The sequence below is a fragment of the Propithecus coquereli genome, unplaced genomic scaffold, assembly GCF_000956105.1.
Source record: "Propithecus coquereli isolate 6110/MARCELLA unplaced genomic scaffold, Pcoq_1.0 Scaffold377, whole genome shotgun sequence".
Lineage (NCBI taxonomy): Eukaryota > Metazoa > Chordata > Mammalia > Primates > Indriidae > Propithecus > Propithecus coquereli.
Window position 1 is genome coordinate 516,961 of NW_012149474.1, and position 16,701 is coordinate 533,661.

Genomic DNA, 16,701 nt, shown 5'->3' on the forward strand with positions numbered 1-16,701 from the left:
GGGTTGGTCAGCCATGAGCACCAGTGCCGGGCATAGTTCTCTGCGGGGGAGGGCCGGGGGCACCACGTGATCGTGCGGCTCCGCCCCGCGCCCCTCAGCCCCCGGGAACAGTGAATTGGAACCTGGGGCCCACCCTGCCGTGCCCCGTCCGCCCGCACCCCTGCCCTCCTCACACCCTCCTGCCTCCGTGGGGCTCCCCGAAGCCCCGCCCGGGGATCCCCACGGCCTAGGGGACAGGAATGGCAGGCCGGGTGGGACTTGAGCCTGGGGTGGCCCCAGGCTGGGGGTTACCGTTCTCCACGCTCAGGGAGCAGGGGTCCTCGAAGCTGTTCCTGACGTTGGGGCAGGCGGCCTGGGTCTTCCAGGTGTTGGCAAAGGCCGCGCCCGTGCCCTCCACCACCCCGCTGAGGGCCGTGAAGTCGTCCGCCTGGTTCTGGTTGAAGTTCCCGCAGAGGCCTGGGGGCGGGGCGGGGGGACGTCAGTGGGCCCCATCCAGCCTGCGTCTCCCTGGGGCCTTGCTTCCAGAGCCCACCACAGGTAGCCGGGCGGCAGCCCCCTCCCGTCCTCCGCACTTCCGGCCACTGTCAGACATCTGTGTCCTGGGCTGGCGCCGGCCCCTCCCCAGTCCCCTCTGCTGCCGGCCTCTGCCCACCGCCACCCCTGCCGGCCCCCCACGGAAGCCCCCGCAGCCCCACTGGGCCCTCACCGCATGTCTGGCCGCGGTATGCGGGGTCCAGCCGGACGAACACCTGCATGAGTGGCACCAGCTGCACCTGCAGCTGCAGGCCGGCGCCTGCCTGCGCCACGAGGAAGAAGCTCGAGGGTCTGAAGATGGTGATGTTGGCTGGGGGGGGGGGCGGGGCGGGGCGTCAGAGGGCGGAACCGGGGCTGAGGGACAGACGCAGGGCCCCTCCCTCGCAGCCTGCGGGGGCCTTGTCACCCCCACTCTGCAGCCCAGACCCCACCGTGGGCTGTTCCGGGACTGCCTGAGGCCAGGGTCCGAGCGGGAAGCTGCCAGGCTCTGGGAGCTGAGCCCGCCCTGGAGGCGCCGGCCCCGGCCCAGCTGCCCGGGGCTGCCGCGTACCTGCCGACACGGGCAGCTGGGTGTAGATGGAGTTCATGAACACGCTGCCGTCCGCCTGGATCCGGATGACCTGGTGGGGGTGGGCAGGGTCAGCGGCAGCCGGACCCCCCTGCCCTGACTCAGACAGGGTCACCCGGCGTCACCCGCGGGGAGCGGAGCCTGCATGGGTTCTAGAACCGCCGTGCAGATCGTGGCTTGCGGGGTTCGCGCAGGGGCCGAGGCCTCCGTCTCCCGCCTCCGCCCCGTCCAGTGCAGGGGCGCGGCCACACGGCCGGGCAGCCCTCACCGTGTCCCCGCCGTCCAGGTGCAGCGTCACCGCGCGCAGGCAGTTCTCGTTGTCGGTCAGGCCGCATTGCCGCAGCTCGGCCAGCACGGCGAAGGTGTTGTCCGCACATTTCTGAGGGGCAGACGCCCCGTCAGGATGTGGGCCGTGGCGCGCCCCTGCGCCCGCAATGCCCACGGGTGCGGCTCTGTGGGGAGTGGCCTCTGGCACCTCTGGTCTCCCCCCGGCAGCCTGTCCCAAGGCCTGGGGCCCACAGCCGCGTGCAGCCGGCGGGCGTGAGCCAGGGCTTCCCTCGCGAGTGGGGGCGTCTCCGGGGCGGGACGGGCGCAGGGTGCCCTGCGCGGGGGCCCACCTTGGACAGCACGTAGCTGCAGTCGCCGTGCAGGTCGTAGAGCTTCTCGTCGTAGGTGGAGATGTGGGCGCCGCCCTGCACGGAGCAGGTGCCGGGGCACGGCCGGGCCTGGCACTCCCACAGCCCCCCGGAGCAGGTGCTGGGGGCGGGAGCAGAGGGGAGTCGGGGAGCTGGGCCACCCACGCGTTCCCCCACCGGCGGGGGCTGCCGCGGCCTACCAGGAGCTGCAGCTGGTGGCAAAGGAATCCCCCGGGGCGTAGGTGCGGCCGCTGTGGGTGCAGGGGCACTGCCCCAGGGGCAGGCAGCCGGCGTGCGTGACGTCGTCCAGCACGGTGCCTGGGGGGTGGGGCAGGGAGCACAGGTGGGCGCCGAGGCGCGGGGTCCCCTGCCCAGCCCCCGAGAAGACCCCAGCCTCGGGGACGAGCTGCCTCCTGTGAGAAGGGCCCCAGACCAGACGGCGGCCTCTGCCCTGAGACCCCCTGCTGTGGGGGGGCCCCCAGCGCCTCTGTGCCTTGGTTTCCCTTCCTGGACCCCAGGACTCGTGACGGCTGGTCCGCCTGCCTCCGCTGATCGGCAGGCCCTGGCGGCCAGTGTCCACCTGCCTGGGCTCTAGGGACCCCTGGGTGAGGCTGTGCGTCTGGGCCGCCAGCTGGGGCTGGGGCGCACAGGGGACGGCGACGGCGTGGTGGTGGGAGGCGGGGACCTGCCTGGGGGGCAGAAGCAGCCGTCCACGCAGTGGTCCTCACAGAGCTGCGAGCGCTGGGGGTTGGAGCAGGTGTCCGCGCAGGGCGAGCCGCACTCCTGGTGCTCCATGTTGAGGGGGCAGGTCCGCGCTGCGGTGGCAGGAGGCAGGGCTGGGCCCAGGGGTGGCCAGACCCCAGCCCTGCTCCCCACGGCCCAGGGCAGGGCCCCCATGCTGGCAGCTGAGCCGGCCGCACCCCACCTGCCACCAGGGCCTCCGGATGCCAGGCCGGGCCCAGGAGCGGCCCAGATGCCCTGGTCTTGGGTGGCCCCAGACCCCGGCCGTCTCCTGGGTGAAGCTCAAGGAAAGGGAATGGGCCTGTCTCCTCCTGCGCGGCCCCCGTCCCCTCTCCCCGTCCACCCTCAGGCTGTGGCCCCTGAGGGGCAGCCCTGCCCTGTCTCCCCAGCGCGCCCCTGGCCCCGGCAGTGCACTCACGGCAGAGGTCGGGGCTCCTCCAGTTCTGTGGTTGGCCCCCGGCGTGGGCACACTGGCGGGAGTACTCAGCGAAGGTGGCGCACGGGCAGGTGGGGCAGCGGCACAGGTCATGGGCACAGGCGGCCAGGTACGCAGAGGCGTCCACCAGCGCGTTGCACTCGGCGAAGGCTGGTCCCCTCAGGGTGCTGCGACAGACGCCCCCCTGGGGCACAGCGAGGGGTTGCCGTGTGCACGGACCAGCCCCCTCCTGCTGGCGAGCTCGCCGCCCCTCCTACCCCACCCGCCCTGTCCCACCGCCATGCACCTGCGGCCCTGGGCGTGGCTGCACTTAGCTGGGGTTTGCCGCGACCCTGGGCTCCCCCAGCCCAGGCCGCCGGGACGTGCCTGCCCAGTGTGAGCCCAGGAAAGGTGCAGACCCCGCTCCAGGGGGCGGATCAGAGAAGGGACAGTGGGAGGTGGCCGTCGGCCTTGGGCCCCCACAGGCTCAGTGCCGCCCCCGGTGAACGTCCTCCCTCCCCGGGGCCCCCAGGCGGGCTGCGTGAGGGGCAGGGACCAGGGACCCGCAGCTCTGGGGATCGGGATCTTCCAGGCCACATCCAGAGGTGGGTCCTCCCCGCTCACGGGGGAGGCTGTGGTCCTGGGCTCCCTCAGCGTCGCCCTCAGCCTGGCCTGGGCCGTGTCTTGTCTGGGCACCCAGGACGTGCTCAGACCTCAGCCCGACTGTGCCGGCGCCTGGGGGCAGGCGCTCACCCCGTCCGTGCAGTTGCCGGCCGGCTCAGGATGGGCGTCCGGGCACTGCTCCGTGGGCCCGTCCAGCTTCTGCAGGTTCCCGAACTGCAGGGGGCTCAGCCTGGCGTCTGTGGAGAGAAGCACCCGTATGGCGGCACTGCAGCCTCTGGGGTGTGGAGGGCGAGGCTGGCCGCCAGGGGACCCCGACAGCAGGGGCCTCGCCCTCCGGCCTCCCTCCCAGCCCCCACTGTGCCCCCTCCTGTCCTCCCCGGGACTGTCCGGGCCTCGGTGGGACGGGCACACTCGGCCACTGCCCCAGCTCCGGGCGCACTCACTGTGGGCGTAGAACTCGTTGAAGGCCGGGAGGCCGTTGAAGTCGCCGCACAGGCCACAGGTCTGGTTCGCGTACTTGGGGTCCAGCTCGAGCTGGGGCAGGGGAGGGGCAGCTGCTGCCTCAGAGCCTCTGCCCATGAGGCCCCGCGGCCCCCACCGGCCCCCAAGCACCTGGGCCCCCTCTGGATGGGCCGGGAGGGGCGGGGACCCGGGGGCTCCCTCACCAGGGCGCTGTCCTCTCCATTCCACAGCAAGGTCAGGACCAGCCGGACGCTGACCTTGACGTACTCGCTGCTGCGCTCCACCAGGAGGCCGGCGCGGCTGTAGGGCAGCTCCTCCCTGGGCGGGAAGTTCTGGTTCTCCCCGGGCCGGGCCATCGGGCAGGGCCCAGAGCCCTCCCTGCCACCTGTGGCCCGACCCCAGCCCGGCCCTGGCAGTGGGGACGGGTGGGCCTGGAAGGCCACGCGCTCACCGCTGCCCGTCGACAAGGACGGAGCCGTTGGACACCTCCAGCACCAGCCCCGGGGCCTTGAGCACGATGTGGGTGATGGTGGGCTTGGAGCCCGCCAGGCCGCGGCGCAGCTGGACGTTGAAGTCCTCGTAGGCGGCGCCACAGTGCGCGGAGAACACGTAATTGCAGAGGCCGGGGAAGCGGAAGACGTCGCCGTCGAAGGTCTTGTAGTGGAAGTCGCCCCAGGTGCTGCAGACCCGCCCGCTGTGCGCCGGGTTCCAGGCTGCGGGGAGGGCGTGAACGGGCCTGCCAATGTCCACGCCCACCCCACGCCCGCCCACGCTGGGCAGCCCCCTCCAGGCCAAGACGCCCTGTTCTTGGCGCGAGGAAGCTGGTGGCGACCAGCCGCTGTCCCTGCCGGCCGCGCCTGCCTGGCTGCCCGATGCCCCCACCCCTCCCTGCAGCGGTGCTCAGTCCCCAGAACTGCCCACGGGGAAGGCTCGGGCCCCCCCAGCCGGCCCCCACGGTGCCGGCTTCACCCCACGTCGGGCCCCCACCCCTCCAGGCGGGCAGGGCCGGCGTCACTCACAGCTGCTGCTGGGGAGGACGGTGACGGGGGTGACGAAGCTCATGTGCCAGGTGGGCAAGGACGTGGGGCGGGCTGTGGGCAAGGGCCGGGCCACCGGGGCCAGGTTACCGGGGACAACCCCCAGGCCCCACCCTCACTGGCCACCCCGGGGCAACGGGAAGCCCAGGACTATAACGGGCTGGCCTAGGACAGGGCCGTCCTGTCCCCGTTTGTCACCCTAGACCCTCCCGCCCTGGGGGTTTCCACCTGCGTGTGGACGCGTGTGTGCACAGGCGTGTGCTGCCTGCACGTGTGAGCCTCCCAACTGTGCACCTTCCTCTCCTCTAGACCCCCATCCGCTCGACGCCTGCACTGCCCCGCGGGGACCTGGGGGCTCCGTGTGGCGCGCAGCTACGTGGACGCCCCCAGCCCACTCGGTGCCCGGCCCCTTCCGCCTGGGCAGGAAACCCCCACCCGGGCCTGGCTGCGTACCGCCGTCCGCTCTGCGACTGTCCGTGGGGGGCCCTGTGCTCCCCCAGCTCGGCTCCGCGGGGGACTGGGTCTCTGCGGGAGGAGGGGTGGGAGTTGACGAGAAGCCAGACGAGGGTCCACCCTGCCCACGTCTGCCCGTGTGGCCTCGTTTGCGGGTCTCTGTGCCCGGAAGAGCTGGTGCTTCAGGAGCTCGCTCTGGCCCGAGGCTGCGACCCCTCCTGGGCCTGCCTGGGAGCCAGACTGAGTTGGATTGAGCAACCCCAGCTCTCGCGACGGCACTGCCGCCAGGCACCCCTCCTCTGCAGACGTGGGGGGCTGGCACCTGCTCCCCTGAGCGGGGGAGGAAATGGAACCAGGAAAAGGCGTCGGCCCCATCACCGTGGCCGCCTCAAGGAGGGGGCTCAGCCCCGTCCACACGTCCCTCGGAGAAGGACAAAGACCGGCTTTGTTGGGGAGGCGTCCAGGCGTGACCAAGCAGAAACCGAAGACCAGAACCGTCGGTCAGGCGGGCTGCGGGCCGCGGGGCATTGCCCGGCGTTGGGTTGGCCCCGGGAAGGGGCATCTGCACGCCCGGCCCCCCGGTCCTCTCTCTGCCTGGCTCAGGCCGGGCCACTCCCTCCCCGTGGCCCTGGAGCTCCTGTGCTTGTTGCAGTGGGCGGCGGCGGGCTGCCATCACCGTGGCATGAGCTAGGCCAGCCCTGCCCCCTCCTCAGCTCAGGTGTGGACACGGCCGGCCGGGCCGCCTGGCTCACACCCGCGCCGTGGGCACCCAGTCTGCAGCCACGTCCCACGAACATTCCGGAAAGGCAGGGACTGGCTGGCGCGTGGCTCTTTTCTCTGGAAGGCTCAGTTGACTGCGTTTCCCAGGAGCGAGGCCACTCCGTCCATCCGCCCCGACCCAGGGCCACCGCCCGCTGGCCCCACAGCCCCTCCTCCCCGCCCCCGTCCCCTCGGGCACCCGCTGGGCGCAGGGCCCTCCTTGGGCCAGCGGCTCGGGCTCCATCACTCGGCCAGAGAAATGCCTACTGCCGCCCACCCGTCCCACCTCGGCCGGCGCACGACCCCCTGACGTGCAGCCCGGCGCGCCCTGCGCAGATGCGAAGCCCCTCCGTGGGGCCCAGCCCCTCCCCCGCTGGCCACGGTGTGTCTCGTTGTGACAGAAGCATCCTCCCGCCTGGGGGCTTGGTAGGTGAGGGCCAGGTGGGGCTGACAGCCACTGGGCGCCCCCACCCCCGTGGTTCACAGAGCCCTGGCCACGCCTGGTGCTGCCAGGTGGGGGACACGGCCTTGCCGGGGAAACCAGTATCCCAGACACACAGCAGGAGGAGCCCTCCCTGCCCCAGCCCTGCCCACACCCCAGCAGGGAGCTCGGGCAGGAGTAGACATGGGGCAGGGACACTTCCAGGTGTCAGCTGGCGGCCCCTGGGGCCACAGCTTTCTCTGTTGACAGTAAGTATTAGCACTTGAGCTCTTCCTGAGAGAGGTGACAGGCCAGGGAAACCGCTCGCCGGAAAGCTACAGTGGGTGTGGCCTGCGATGCCCAGCGGTGGCCCTGCTGCAGGCCTGTGGCCATGGGCACCTCACCTGTCTCCTGTGGCCCCAGCCCTGTCGCCTGACCTAGGTGACCTAGGGAGCTTGCTGGCATAGAAACCTCTGCAGACCTGACAGTCTGCACAGCTGTGGCTGTTTTCCAAATGGTAAGGACATTCCAAGGGCAGGAGGAGCTGAAAACAGTTTCTGTCCTGGGGCGGAAAACTGCTCCGGGACTGCTGTCAGGAACGTCCAGCCCGCCGGAAAACTGGCCTGGCCACAATCCCACATTTATGTTCTCATTTTGTTTTGGGCAGAAACAGCTTTGCTGAGGTGGATGTGCACCTGGATACCTTAGTCTTTATCAGCGATCTTTCAAGCTTACCTGAGTGATGCATAGCTGTTATTGTGATCTTTCTGGAAATCTTTGGAACTTCTCTGCCTGTGGGGTATCTATAGAGCATCGACTGCTCTGTACGATTTAGGATGATCTTTTGTTGTTAGAACGGAGGAACACGAGTGAGGACTTACTCTCGGGACTCTGGGTCTGGAGAGCCTCGAGCCCCGGACCCCACTCTTTCTCCTCTGTCGTCCCATTTCTTATTCCCGCGCGACGCCCTGTTTTCGACCCGACGGCTGGGGAACCTCCCGGCAGGGGCTGCCCTGTTGGCTGTTGCCTCAGGCCGGAGGGCGGAGCGGCCCTGGGCAGGGCCTGAGCTGGGGCAGCTCTGCTCACTCTGGCACCCGGCCAGGGAGACCCCAGCCAGGGCCCTCGGCCGGCACCCAGCCCTGTCCCACCCCCGGGCCTGCCCTGTGGTCAGGTGGGGACACCCCGGTCTGTGCAGGGCCTCCCCCTCTTCGTCTCTCGCCGGCCTCCTTGTCCGCTGACGCTACGTCACCCCAAGTGGACGCGGGCTGAGGTTGGGGGCCGTGGTGTCCGGGATGCGCGCGCTGAGGCCGCCCCGCCGTGAGCACGGCGTCGAGTGGGCCGGGGGCCTTACCTGCCTGCCGCGCCACAAGCAGGGCCACGAGGGCCCACGCCAGCGCCCGGCACGCACCGCTGGTGCCCATGGTGGGGGCCGGCTTGGCGGGCGGTGAGGAGAGAGTGGCCGGGTGCCTGCTCCCCTGGGGGCCTCGGGCTTATGTAGCAGGCGGCCTTGGCCGGGCGCCCGGCTCCTGGGCCACGCAGGGCGCCCTTCTCTCTCCAGAGCCTCCACGTGTGTTTGCTCTTGGGGAGGGGCCGTGGCAGGGAAGAGGCCTGGAGGAGGAAGGATTTGCAGCTCTGCACCCCAAGGCGCAGGACACCCCCACCCCCCGCAGCTTCTGACTGTGGTTGGCAGGGAGGGGGAAGGCCGTCCCGTCGGTGCCTGGTAATGCCAGTGCCGTCCTCAGTGGCAAAGCCCCGAGGCAGGCTGGGCCTGACCTCCCAGGCCACAGGGACGTGGTCGCGAGCCCACCTCTCCCACCCTTAGCCCGCCAGGCTCCCTGGGGTGGCCAGCGGGGAGTGGGCTGAAGGAGAGTAGACCTCAGCCCAGAGGCCCTAGGCCTGAGCAGAGGCGCTCGGCACCAGTCCCACGGAGGAGGGGTCGTGCGCTGTGCCAGCACCAACGGGCGCCGCCCGGCCCGGCGGTGGGCAGCCCTGGAGCACCTGCTCAGCTCAGGGCTGTGCTTGGCTGGCACCAGAGTGGGGGACGGGTCTGTGTGTCTTGTGGGGTCCCGGGGGAGGCTGCATGTGCAGGCACCCCCGCCCAGAGAGCAGAACCCCTTGAAGGCTCTGGGAGGTCTCTGGGCTCCTCTTCATTTTGAGGTTCAAGTTCCAGGGGAAACTGAGACCTGAGCGTGCTCACTGGCGGTCAGCGCTGCTCGTCCCACATGAATTGGGGCAGAGGAAGCAGCTCTGGGGTCTGATGGGGACCCCTGGGAGGGGAGCCCCTGGGAGGGGAGCCCCTGGGAGGGTGGTGGGCGGGAGCTTCCTGGGGCCGCATGTCCTTCCCTCCCCAGCGACGGTCAGAGTCCACAGCACCCTCCTCTGCCACGCGCTGCCCGAGCAGGGCGTTCCGTCCCCAGCGCTTCTCTGCCCGTTTGCTGTGCATTCGAGCTGCCGTCCTCTGCTCTCTCGCCACCAGCGTCCTTAGCAGAAGCTGCGTTGCCCGAGAACGTCCCTCGGTAAGAACCCCCGGCGGAGACGTGCCAGGGCGCCTGGCTTTGGCCAGCCCCGTGTCGCCAGGTCTGTGTGCCCTGCCGGCCGTCAAGCCCTGTCCTGGGGCCCTGGCAGGGACCCCTGCACCCATCTTCCCGAAGACGGATCCCTAGAAGTGGAGTCAACGCGGCAAAGGGGAGGCCCCTCACAAAGGTTTTGAAGCACCTCACGCCCAGCAGGACGGCTGCTGTCCCACCAACAGAAGTGACAAGCTGGCAAGGACACGGCAGCACCGGAGCCCGTGTGCTGCTGGTGGGAATGTGAAGGCGGGGCGGGAAATCGCGGGCAGGAAACCGCGGGGCGGGAAACCGCGGCGCTTCCCCGAGGAGCTGAGCGTCGGGCTCTGCGACCCAGCACTTCGGCTCCTGGCCTGCAGACCCCGTTCTCAGCGGCCTTGTTCACACACGCCAAAATGCAAAACAGCTGCAAGGCCTGGTGGATGCCCGGGTCACGCGCGGCTGTCCCGCCTGGACGACTCCTCGGCCTCTGAAGGCAGCCGGTTCTGACGCGGGCTACGACACGCAAAACACTTGGCCGCTGCTCACTGGGCTGAGATCGCACAGGGGACGCGCCGTGTGGCGCACTGATGCGAGGTCCCAAGTCGCCAGGCCCGTGGGGACGGAGAGTGGATGGCGGGTGCCGGGGCAGGGAGGGGGACAGGAGTCCGTGTGTCGCAGGGACGGAGCCTCGGTTTGGGAGGACGAGGAAGTCCTGGAGCGGGGCGGCGGTGCTGGCTGTGGGACGTGCTTAACGCCGCTGAGCCGTGCCCTCAAACGCAGCTTAGGTGGTAAATGTTACGTGTTTTTTACCACGGTGATAATCTCAAAAAGGTTTTGACACGTCTTGCCACACATCACCCCTCCTCGTGGCTGCGGCAGAGGCTGGGCCTCCTTCAGCGCAGGCACCGCGGGCCCCAGGTCTCCGCAGAGCTCAGACCCTGTGCCCACTCGAGTACGCCCGGCCCAGGGCTCAGGCTGCCGCCAGCTGCCTCCGCCACGGTGTCATTTCCAAAGTACAGGGGGCTGAGGCCTTTGGTCTCCCAACCCTCTGGCACAGCTGCGGGGGCTCGGGGGAGTGGATGCGCCAGGGGACCTCAGAACGGTCGGCCGGGCGGGCCAGGGCCCCTGCCGGGCTCTTCTCTGCTGCTGCCTGGGCACAGCCACAGCCCCTGGCGGACCCTTCTCTCCACCGCCTTCCTGCCTGCTCAGTGACGCAGTGGCACCTGCCCCCTGCCCGGATCCCCTGGCCTGCGGCTCCCAGGGCCCCTCCTGGCCTCCTCCTCCCCACTCCCGCCCATTCGGGGGCAGCCCCTCAGCCCAGCTCAAGCGGCCCGGGTGCCTCTGTGTTCCCTCTGGGGACCCCGAGGTGGCTCAGTGTCTCCCGGCCGTCCCTCCGCACCTGCAACCGGGAGGAGAGCCCCGCGGGCAGGGCCTCCCCGCCTGCCCACCTGGCGTGCAGTAGGCACTCAGTGCGCACCAGACGGGTGGGGGTGGCTGCAGCCTGGGCCCCACCACTGAGCACCTCCAGGGCAGAGGGCAGAGGGCAGAGGGCAGAGGGCAGGACAGGGCGGGTCCCAGCGGGCTGAGGCGGTGGGGCGGCCGCCACCGTGGCCTGTCAGGGTTGCAGCTATTGAGACATCCCGGATGTGGCCTGGGGAGCGCGGCCTGTTTGCGCAGCCTGTTTGCAGAGTCAGCTCTTCACAGCTGAAGGTGCTGACAACAGAAGGGGAGGGAGGGAAGGCGGACAGCGGTTCCTGCCGGGAAGGTGGGGCGGCACAGCCTCCTGGGGCGTGGGGAGGCTCCCGCCCCCGGAAGAGCCGGGAACCTGCCCTGCGGCTTTGGGCTTTGCCTGCCCTGGGGAGAAGGGGCCGCAGGCGGCCCCTGTGGGGTTGGTCCTGCCAGGAGGACCCGCCCAGGACCCCCCCCCAGCCTTCCCAGCCCTCCCCCGCCTCCCGTGGCGGTGCAGGTTTGAGGACGGGGCCGCAGGGTCCACGGGCTTCGGGCATTTATTGAGTGCTGGCTGTTTGCCCAGCTCCACGCTGGGCAGCACGGAGCACCCGGGAGGCCCAGGTCGTGGCCCTGGGGCGTCACAGCCTGGTGGGCTCTCATCTGCTCCAAGCCCACCCTGGGCAGTCCTGGTGATGAGGGGGATGGGGGTGCCACACACCAGCTGCCTCCTGCACCCCAGGGGCGCCTCCCCTCTGGGACGGGGGCTCAGCGCCCTCATGCTCCCGGTGGGTTGAGGGGCCCAGTGCGTGCCCAGAGGGCCGTGGACAGGGAGGGTGGTCTGAGCACCCAGCGCCCTGTGCGGGTGACCCAGCAGGCCCCGCCCTCCCCGGCACACTCCGGGGTCTCCTGCAAGACTTAGGGGTCTCGCGCGATCTGGACACCGGAGCTGGTGGCTGGTGGGCCATCAAGGCCCCAGACCCTGGCCTGTCCAGCAACAGGCCTCCCTGGGTGGGCCGAGTCGCCCGGCGGGGGCACATCCTGCCCCCTGAGCCACCACAGCTGAGAGGACAGCTGTGCCCATCCCCCACCCCCGCGCCTGGGCTGCGAGAAGGTGGAGCCCCCCCGCAGCACAGCCCCTGCCCTGGGCCCACGCCGTGGCCCACCCACGGCTCTGCTTTTTCCTGGTCTTCACACAGCTCCCTTTCTCTGCCTGCTCCCGCCCTGCCTGCCTGCCTTCTGGCACATTCTGAGCAGCCAGCTGTCCTGGCGCTGCCCTGGGCGTGGGGTCTGAGGGGGAAGGAGGGAGCAGCGAAGGGCAGTGGCCTGGGGGTCTGGGAGGTGCTGATTGGAGCATTTTAAGCAGGAAAACTGTAGGGCACGGTTTTTTTATTGTGGTACAAGGCATAGGACAAGAAATTTACCGTTTTAACCACTTCTAAGTGCACGTTCAGGGCCATTAAGTACTTCACAATGCGCAGCCGCCGCCGCCACCATCTCCAGAACTTTCTCATCCTCCCAGTGAAGCCCTGTCCCGTGGACACGAACTCCCCGTCCCCTCCCCAGCCCCGCACCCCCATCCACTCTGTCTCTGTGGGACCGAGGACGGGGGACCTCGGCGAGAGGCATCGGCCAGGGTCTGTCCCGCGTCCGGCTCTTGCACTCGGCGCCGCGTCCTCGGGTCCACCGCGCGGGGCTGCGTCCGCGCCGCCTTCCTCTCAGGGCCGGACAGCTTGCGCGTCCACTCATCTCTGGGGGACACGGGCGGCTGTGGATCTGGTGAGCAAGTGTCTCCCCCGGGCAGGAGGCCCCCTGGCTGGGAGGGAGCTGCTGGACCACCCGGTAATTCCACATCTAACTTCCTGAGGAGCCGCCACCGTTTTCCACGCGGCGGCCCCACTTTCCACCCCGCAGAGCACGAGGCTCTGGGGTCTCTGCGTCTCCACCGACACTTGTTACTTCCCGCTTCCTCCACAGTGGCCAGCCTCGTGGCTGGGACGTGGTGTCTCGCTGCAGTCTCGCGTTTCCTGAAGGCTGTGCTCGTTGATGCGTCTTCTTGGGAAAAACGTCCACTCATGTCCTTTGTCTGTTTTTGAGTTGGGTTGTTTTGGTTTTTTGTTGTTGAGTTTTAGGAGTTTTTATAAACATATTCTAGATATTAATCCCTTATCGGGTACACGATTTGCACATATTTTCTCCCAATCTGTGCTGTCTTTGACTCTCTTTTGACACAGAAAAGGTTTGCATTTTGATGAAGGCTTTATCTGTTGTATTCCTGTGTTTTTGCCGTTGTGTATGAGAGATCGCTGCCAAATCCAATGTCATGAAGATTTTCCCGTCTTCTTCTAAGAGTGTTTTCGCTTTGGGTCCTGTGTCTAGATATTTGATCCATTTTGAGTTTTTCTTGCAATGGGTGTAAGGGGAGGTGCAGTGGCTCCCGTATGCACGTGAACATCCGGTGTTCTCAGCACCGTTTGTGGAAAAGACCAGCCCTTCTCCGCTGAGGGTCCTGGCACATGAGTGAAAATCGCTGGCCGTGTGTGCCAGGGCTCATTCCGCGCCCTGGGTTCTGCTCCGCGGTGTTTCCTGCCTGCGGCTTTGCACTCGGTTTTGAAGTCGAGAAGTGTGAGTGCTCCGGGTTTGACTGTATTGGCTACTCAGGGTCCCTTGACGCTCTGTATGAATCTTAGCATAGATTCTTCTTTTCTACAAAAAACATCACTGTAATTTTGGTAGGGATTGCGTGAAATCTGCAGATCCCTTTGGATAGTATTCTTATCTTCTTAAGTCCTCAGACACACGGGCACAGGATGTCTTTCCACTTTATGTCTTTAAATTTTTTTTGTCAATGTTTTGTAGTTTTCAGTGTACAAATTCTTGCCTCCTTGGTTAAGTTTATTCCTGAGTATTTTATTCTTTTTGATGCTGTGTCAATGGGATTGTCTCTGCATTTTCTTTTCTCACTGCTCAGTGCTCGTCTACAGCAGCTGCTGAATACTTTAATCAGCTTGAACAGTTCTGGGTGGGATTTTAGGGTTTTCTACATATAAGATAATGTAATCGATGAGCCCAGTGATGTCCCTTCTTCCTTTGTAATTTGGGAGTCTTTTATTTCTTTTTCTTGCCTTATTGCTCTGGCTGGAACTTCCAACGCCATGCCGAACATTAATACGATGCAGGCATCGTTGATTTGTTCCTGGTCTTGGAGGACAGGGTTTCAGTCTTCACTGCCGAGTACAAGGTTAGCCGTGGGCTTTCATATGTGGCCATTACTATGTTGAGCTAGTTTTCTCCTATTCTTAGTTTATTGAGTCTTTTTTTTTAATCATGAAAGGGTGTTGAATTTTGGCAAATGCTTTTTCTGCATCAATTGAGATGATCATGGTTTTTTTTTCATCTTGTTAATGTAGGGTAGTTCACTGATTGATTTTTCATTTCTGGAGCCATCCTTGCATCCTGGGAATAAAACCCATTGATCATGGTGTGTGATCCTTTTACTCTTTGGCCGACAGTGTGGTAGTGTCGTGTTGAGGATTTTTGCATCAATGTTTGTGAGGGATATTGATCTTTGGTTACCTTTTCTCCTGCTGTCTTTGTCCAGCTTTGGTGTCAACGTCACGCTGGCTTCGTAGAATAATTGGGAATGTTCCCTCTCCTTCAGCTTCTCCGAAGAGTTTGGGAAATGCTGGTCTTAATTCCTTAAATGTTTGGTCGAATTCCACAGTGAAGCCACCAGGTCCTGGGAGGGTTGTGGTCACCGATCCAGTCTCCTTAGTCATCCTCTGTCTGTTCAGCTTGTCTATTTCTTCATGAGTCAGTTTTGTTAGATCCTGTGGTCTCAGGAATTTGTATATTTCTTCTAAGCTATCAAATTTGCTGGCATGTAAGTGTTAATAGTATTCTCTGATAATCATTTTTGTTTCTGTAAAATTGGCAGTAACGTCCCTTTTGTTTCTGATTTTAGTAATCTGAATCTTCTCTCTATTTTCTTAGCCAAATCCAGCTAAATATTTGTCCATTTTATCCATCTTTTTAAAGAACCAACTTTTAGTTTCATTGGTTTTCTCTGGTTTTTTAATTCTCGAATTTATTTATCTCTGCTGTGGCCTTTTCTCTTTCTTCCCTGTGCTCGCTTTGGGTTTAGTTTTCTCTTCTTTTTCCAGTTCCTTGCGGTGTCCAGTTAGAGAGTTGATCTGAGACGTTTCTTCTTTTTCGATGTGAGACATTCACATCCACAAACTTCCCCGTCGCCCCATAAAGTTTGGCGTGTTGTGGTTTTGTTTCCGTTCAGCTTTAAGTGTGTCGAATGTTCGTGGAGATTCCTCTTTGACCTGTTGGCTGTTTAGGAATGTGACCTTGGATTTCCATTTATTTGTGCATTTTAGTTTTCTTTCTATTATTGATTGTACTTCCATTGCTTTGCAGTTGGAAAAGATACTTTGAATGATTTCAATCCTTTAAAATTCATTGTGACTTTTTTGGGATACTAATACATCATTTATCCTCGAGAATGTTCCATGTGCACGTACGAAAAATGTGTCTTGGCGGCGGAGCGGGGCGTGTGAGCGTTCGGTCTGGCGGGTCTGCAGTGTCGTCCGCGTCCTCTGTTTCCTCACCGATTTCGTGTCCGGCGGCTCCAGCCACTGCGGAACGCGCGGCATGGAAGTCTCGGCTATTACGTAGAATCGCCTGTCTCCTCCTTAATTCCGCCATGTTTGCTTCATGTGTTTGGAGGCTTCGTTGCTGAGTATATACGTGTTTATGTTGTCACGTCTTCGTGTTGCATCGACTCTTTTATCAGTATGTAATGTCTTTCTTTGCCTCTTACAAACGCTTTTAATATAAATTGCTCCGTCTGGTAGTCTGGCTGCCCGGCTGGCTTTTGGTTCCTGTTTGCACCAAATGGCTGTTGCTCATTTTCACTGCCAGCCTCGCTGTGTCTTTGGTTCTAAGGTGAGTCTCTCGCAGACAGCCTGCGGTTAGACCCTCGGTCTTAAAAAATCGATTCTGCCAATCTCTGTGTTTTACTTCACTTTGTGTTTTATTTGTTTATGTTTTTAGAGATGGTTTCTCACCACAGGCTGGTCTCAAACCCCTGAGCTAAGAGATCCTCCCACCCCAGCCTCCCAAGTAGCAGGTTGCAGGCTGCGCCACCGCAGTGCCAGCGGAGAGTGTGGATCTTACGCTCACAGGGGTTACCGGTGAGAACGGACTTACCGCGGTCGTTTTGCTGTGTCTTCTAGCTTTTTTGTTCCTCGCCTCATCCACCGCTGCCTTCCTTTGTGTCGAGCTGGTCTGGAGGGACAAGTTTGCGTGTGTTCTACAGACATTTCCTTATGGTCACCATGGGGACTATGCGTGACACTCTGAAGCTGTAACAGCCTAAGTTAAATCATTAACAACGTCACTTGCACACAAACTCTCTTTCTGTGCCGCCCCACCCCTGCCTCTGTGTTGTTGACGTCACACTTTGCGTCTTTGCACTTCCCGCATCCGGCAGCGTCGCTCTGTGACTATTTGTGCGCGTTCGTCGTGTGTGTCCTCAGAGAACGAGGAGTGGGTGGTGACGCAAGTGCACAGTAATGCTGGCTTTGTGGATCTGCCACGCGTTCAGCTTCACTGGGAGCCTTGCTCCTGCCCACGGCGCCGAGTGACTCCGCAGGGTCCTTTCGCCACGGCTGAGGTGCTCCCGCAAGTCTCTCTGCGGGGCGTGTCTGTGGCGAGGACCCCTCAGCTCTGTGTCTGTGGCAATGTCACAATTTCCTCCTGATTTTTGAGGACGGTTTTGCCGGCTGTGCAGTCCTTGGTAGGCAGTTCCTTCTTTGGGTGCGTCAGATGTGTCACCGCTGCCCTCCTGGCCCCACGGTTTCTGGCAGTGACCCTGCCGCCCGTCTCACCGGGAGCCGCGAATGGGGCCGGTCGTCCCTCTCGTTGGCTTCAAGGTTCTTTCTCTGTTTTTATGTCCAACTGTCAAGTTCTAACGTGGCTCAACGTGGCTCTTGGAGTTTGACCCCCTGGAGTTTGTGGAGCTTCCTGGACTTGCAGATTCGTGTGTTT

At 64.1% G+C, this 16,701-nt stretch overlaps 1 protein-coding gene across 1 annotated transcript in view; it reads right to left on the bottom strand.

Annotated features, from left to right (window-relative positions):
- LOC105816498 (mucin-5B-like) overlaps positions 1 to 8,070 on the bottom strand; it is a 64,945-nt gene extending 56,875 nt beyond the window's left edge. The window contains exons 1-15 of the mRNA XM_012651929.1: positions 8,001 to 8,070; positions 5,470 to 5,541; positions 4,999 to 5,070; positions 4,431 to 4,692; positions 4,183 to 4,297; positions 3,961 to 4,051; positions 3,647 to 3,753; positions 2,897 to 3,098; positions 2,427 to 2,552; positions 1,938 to 2,055; positions 1,720 to 1,858; positions 1,371 to 1,481; positions 1,085 to 1,154; positions 707 to 844; positions 292 to 456 (exon numbers count right to left, since the gene is read on the bottom strand). Of these exons, the coding sequence (XP_012507383.1) occupies positions 292 to 456; positions 707 to 844; positions 1,085 to 1,154; positions 1,371 to 1,481; positions 1,720 to 1,858; positions 1,938 to 2,055; positions 2,427 to 2,552; positions 2,897 to 3,098; positions 3,647 to 3,753; positions 3,961 to 4,051; positions 4,183 to 4,297; positions 4,431 to 4,692; positions 4,999 to 5,070; positions 5,470 to 5,541; positions 8,001 to 8,070 (1,858 nt within the window). The remainder of the gene's footprint in view (positions 1 to 291; positions 457 to 706; positions 845 to 1,084; positions 1,155 to 1,370; positions 1,482 to 1,719; positions 1,859 to 1,937; positions 2,056 to 2,426; positions 2,553 to 2,896; positions 3,099 to 3,646; positions 3,754 to 3,960; positions 4,052 to 4,182; positions 4,298 to 4,430; positions 4,693 to 4,998; positions 5,071 to 5,469; positions 5,542 to 8,000) is intronic.
- Positions 8,071 to 16,701: the final 8,631 nt, after the last annotated feature.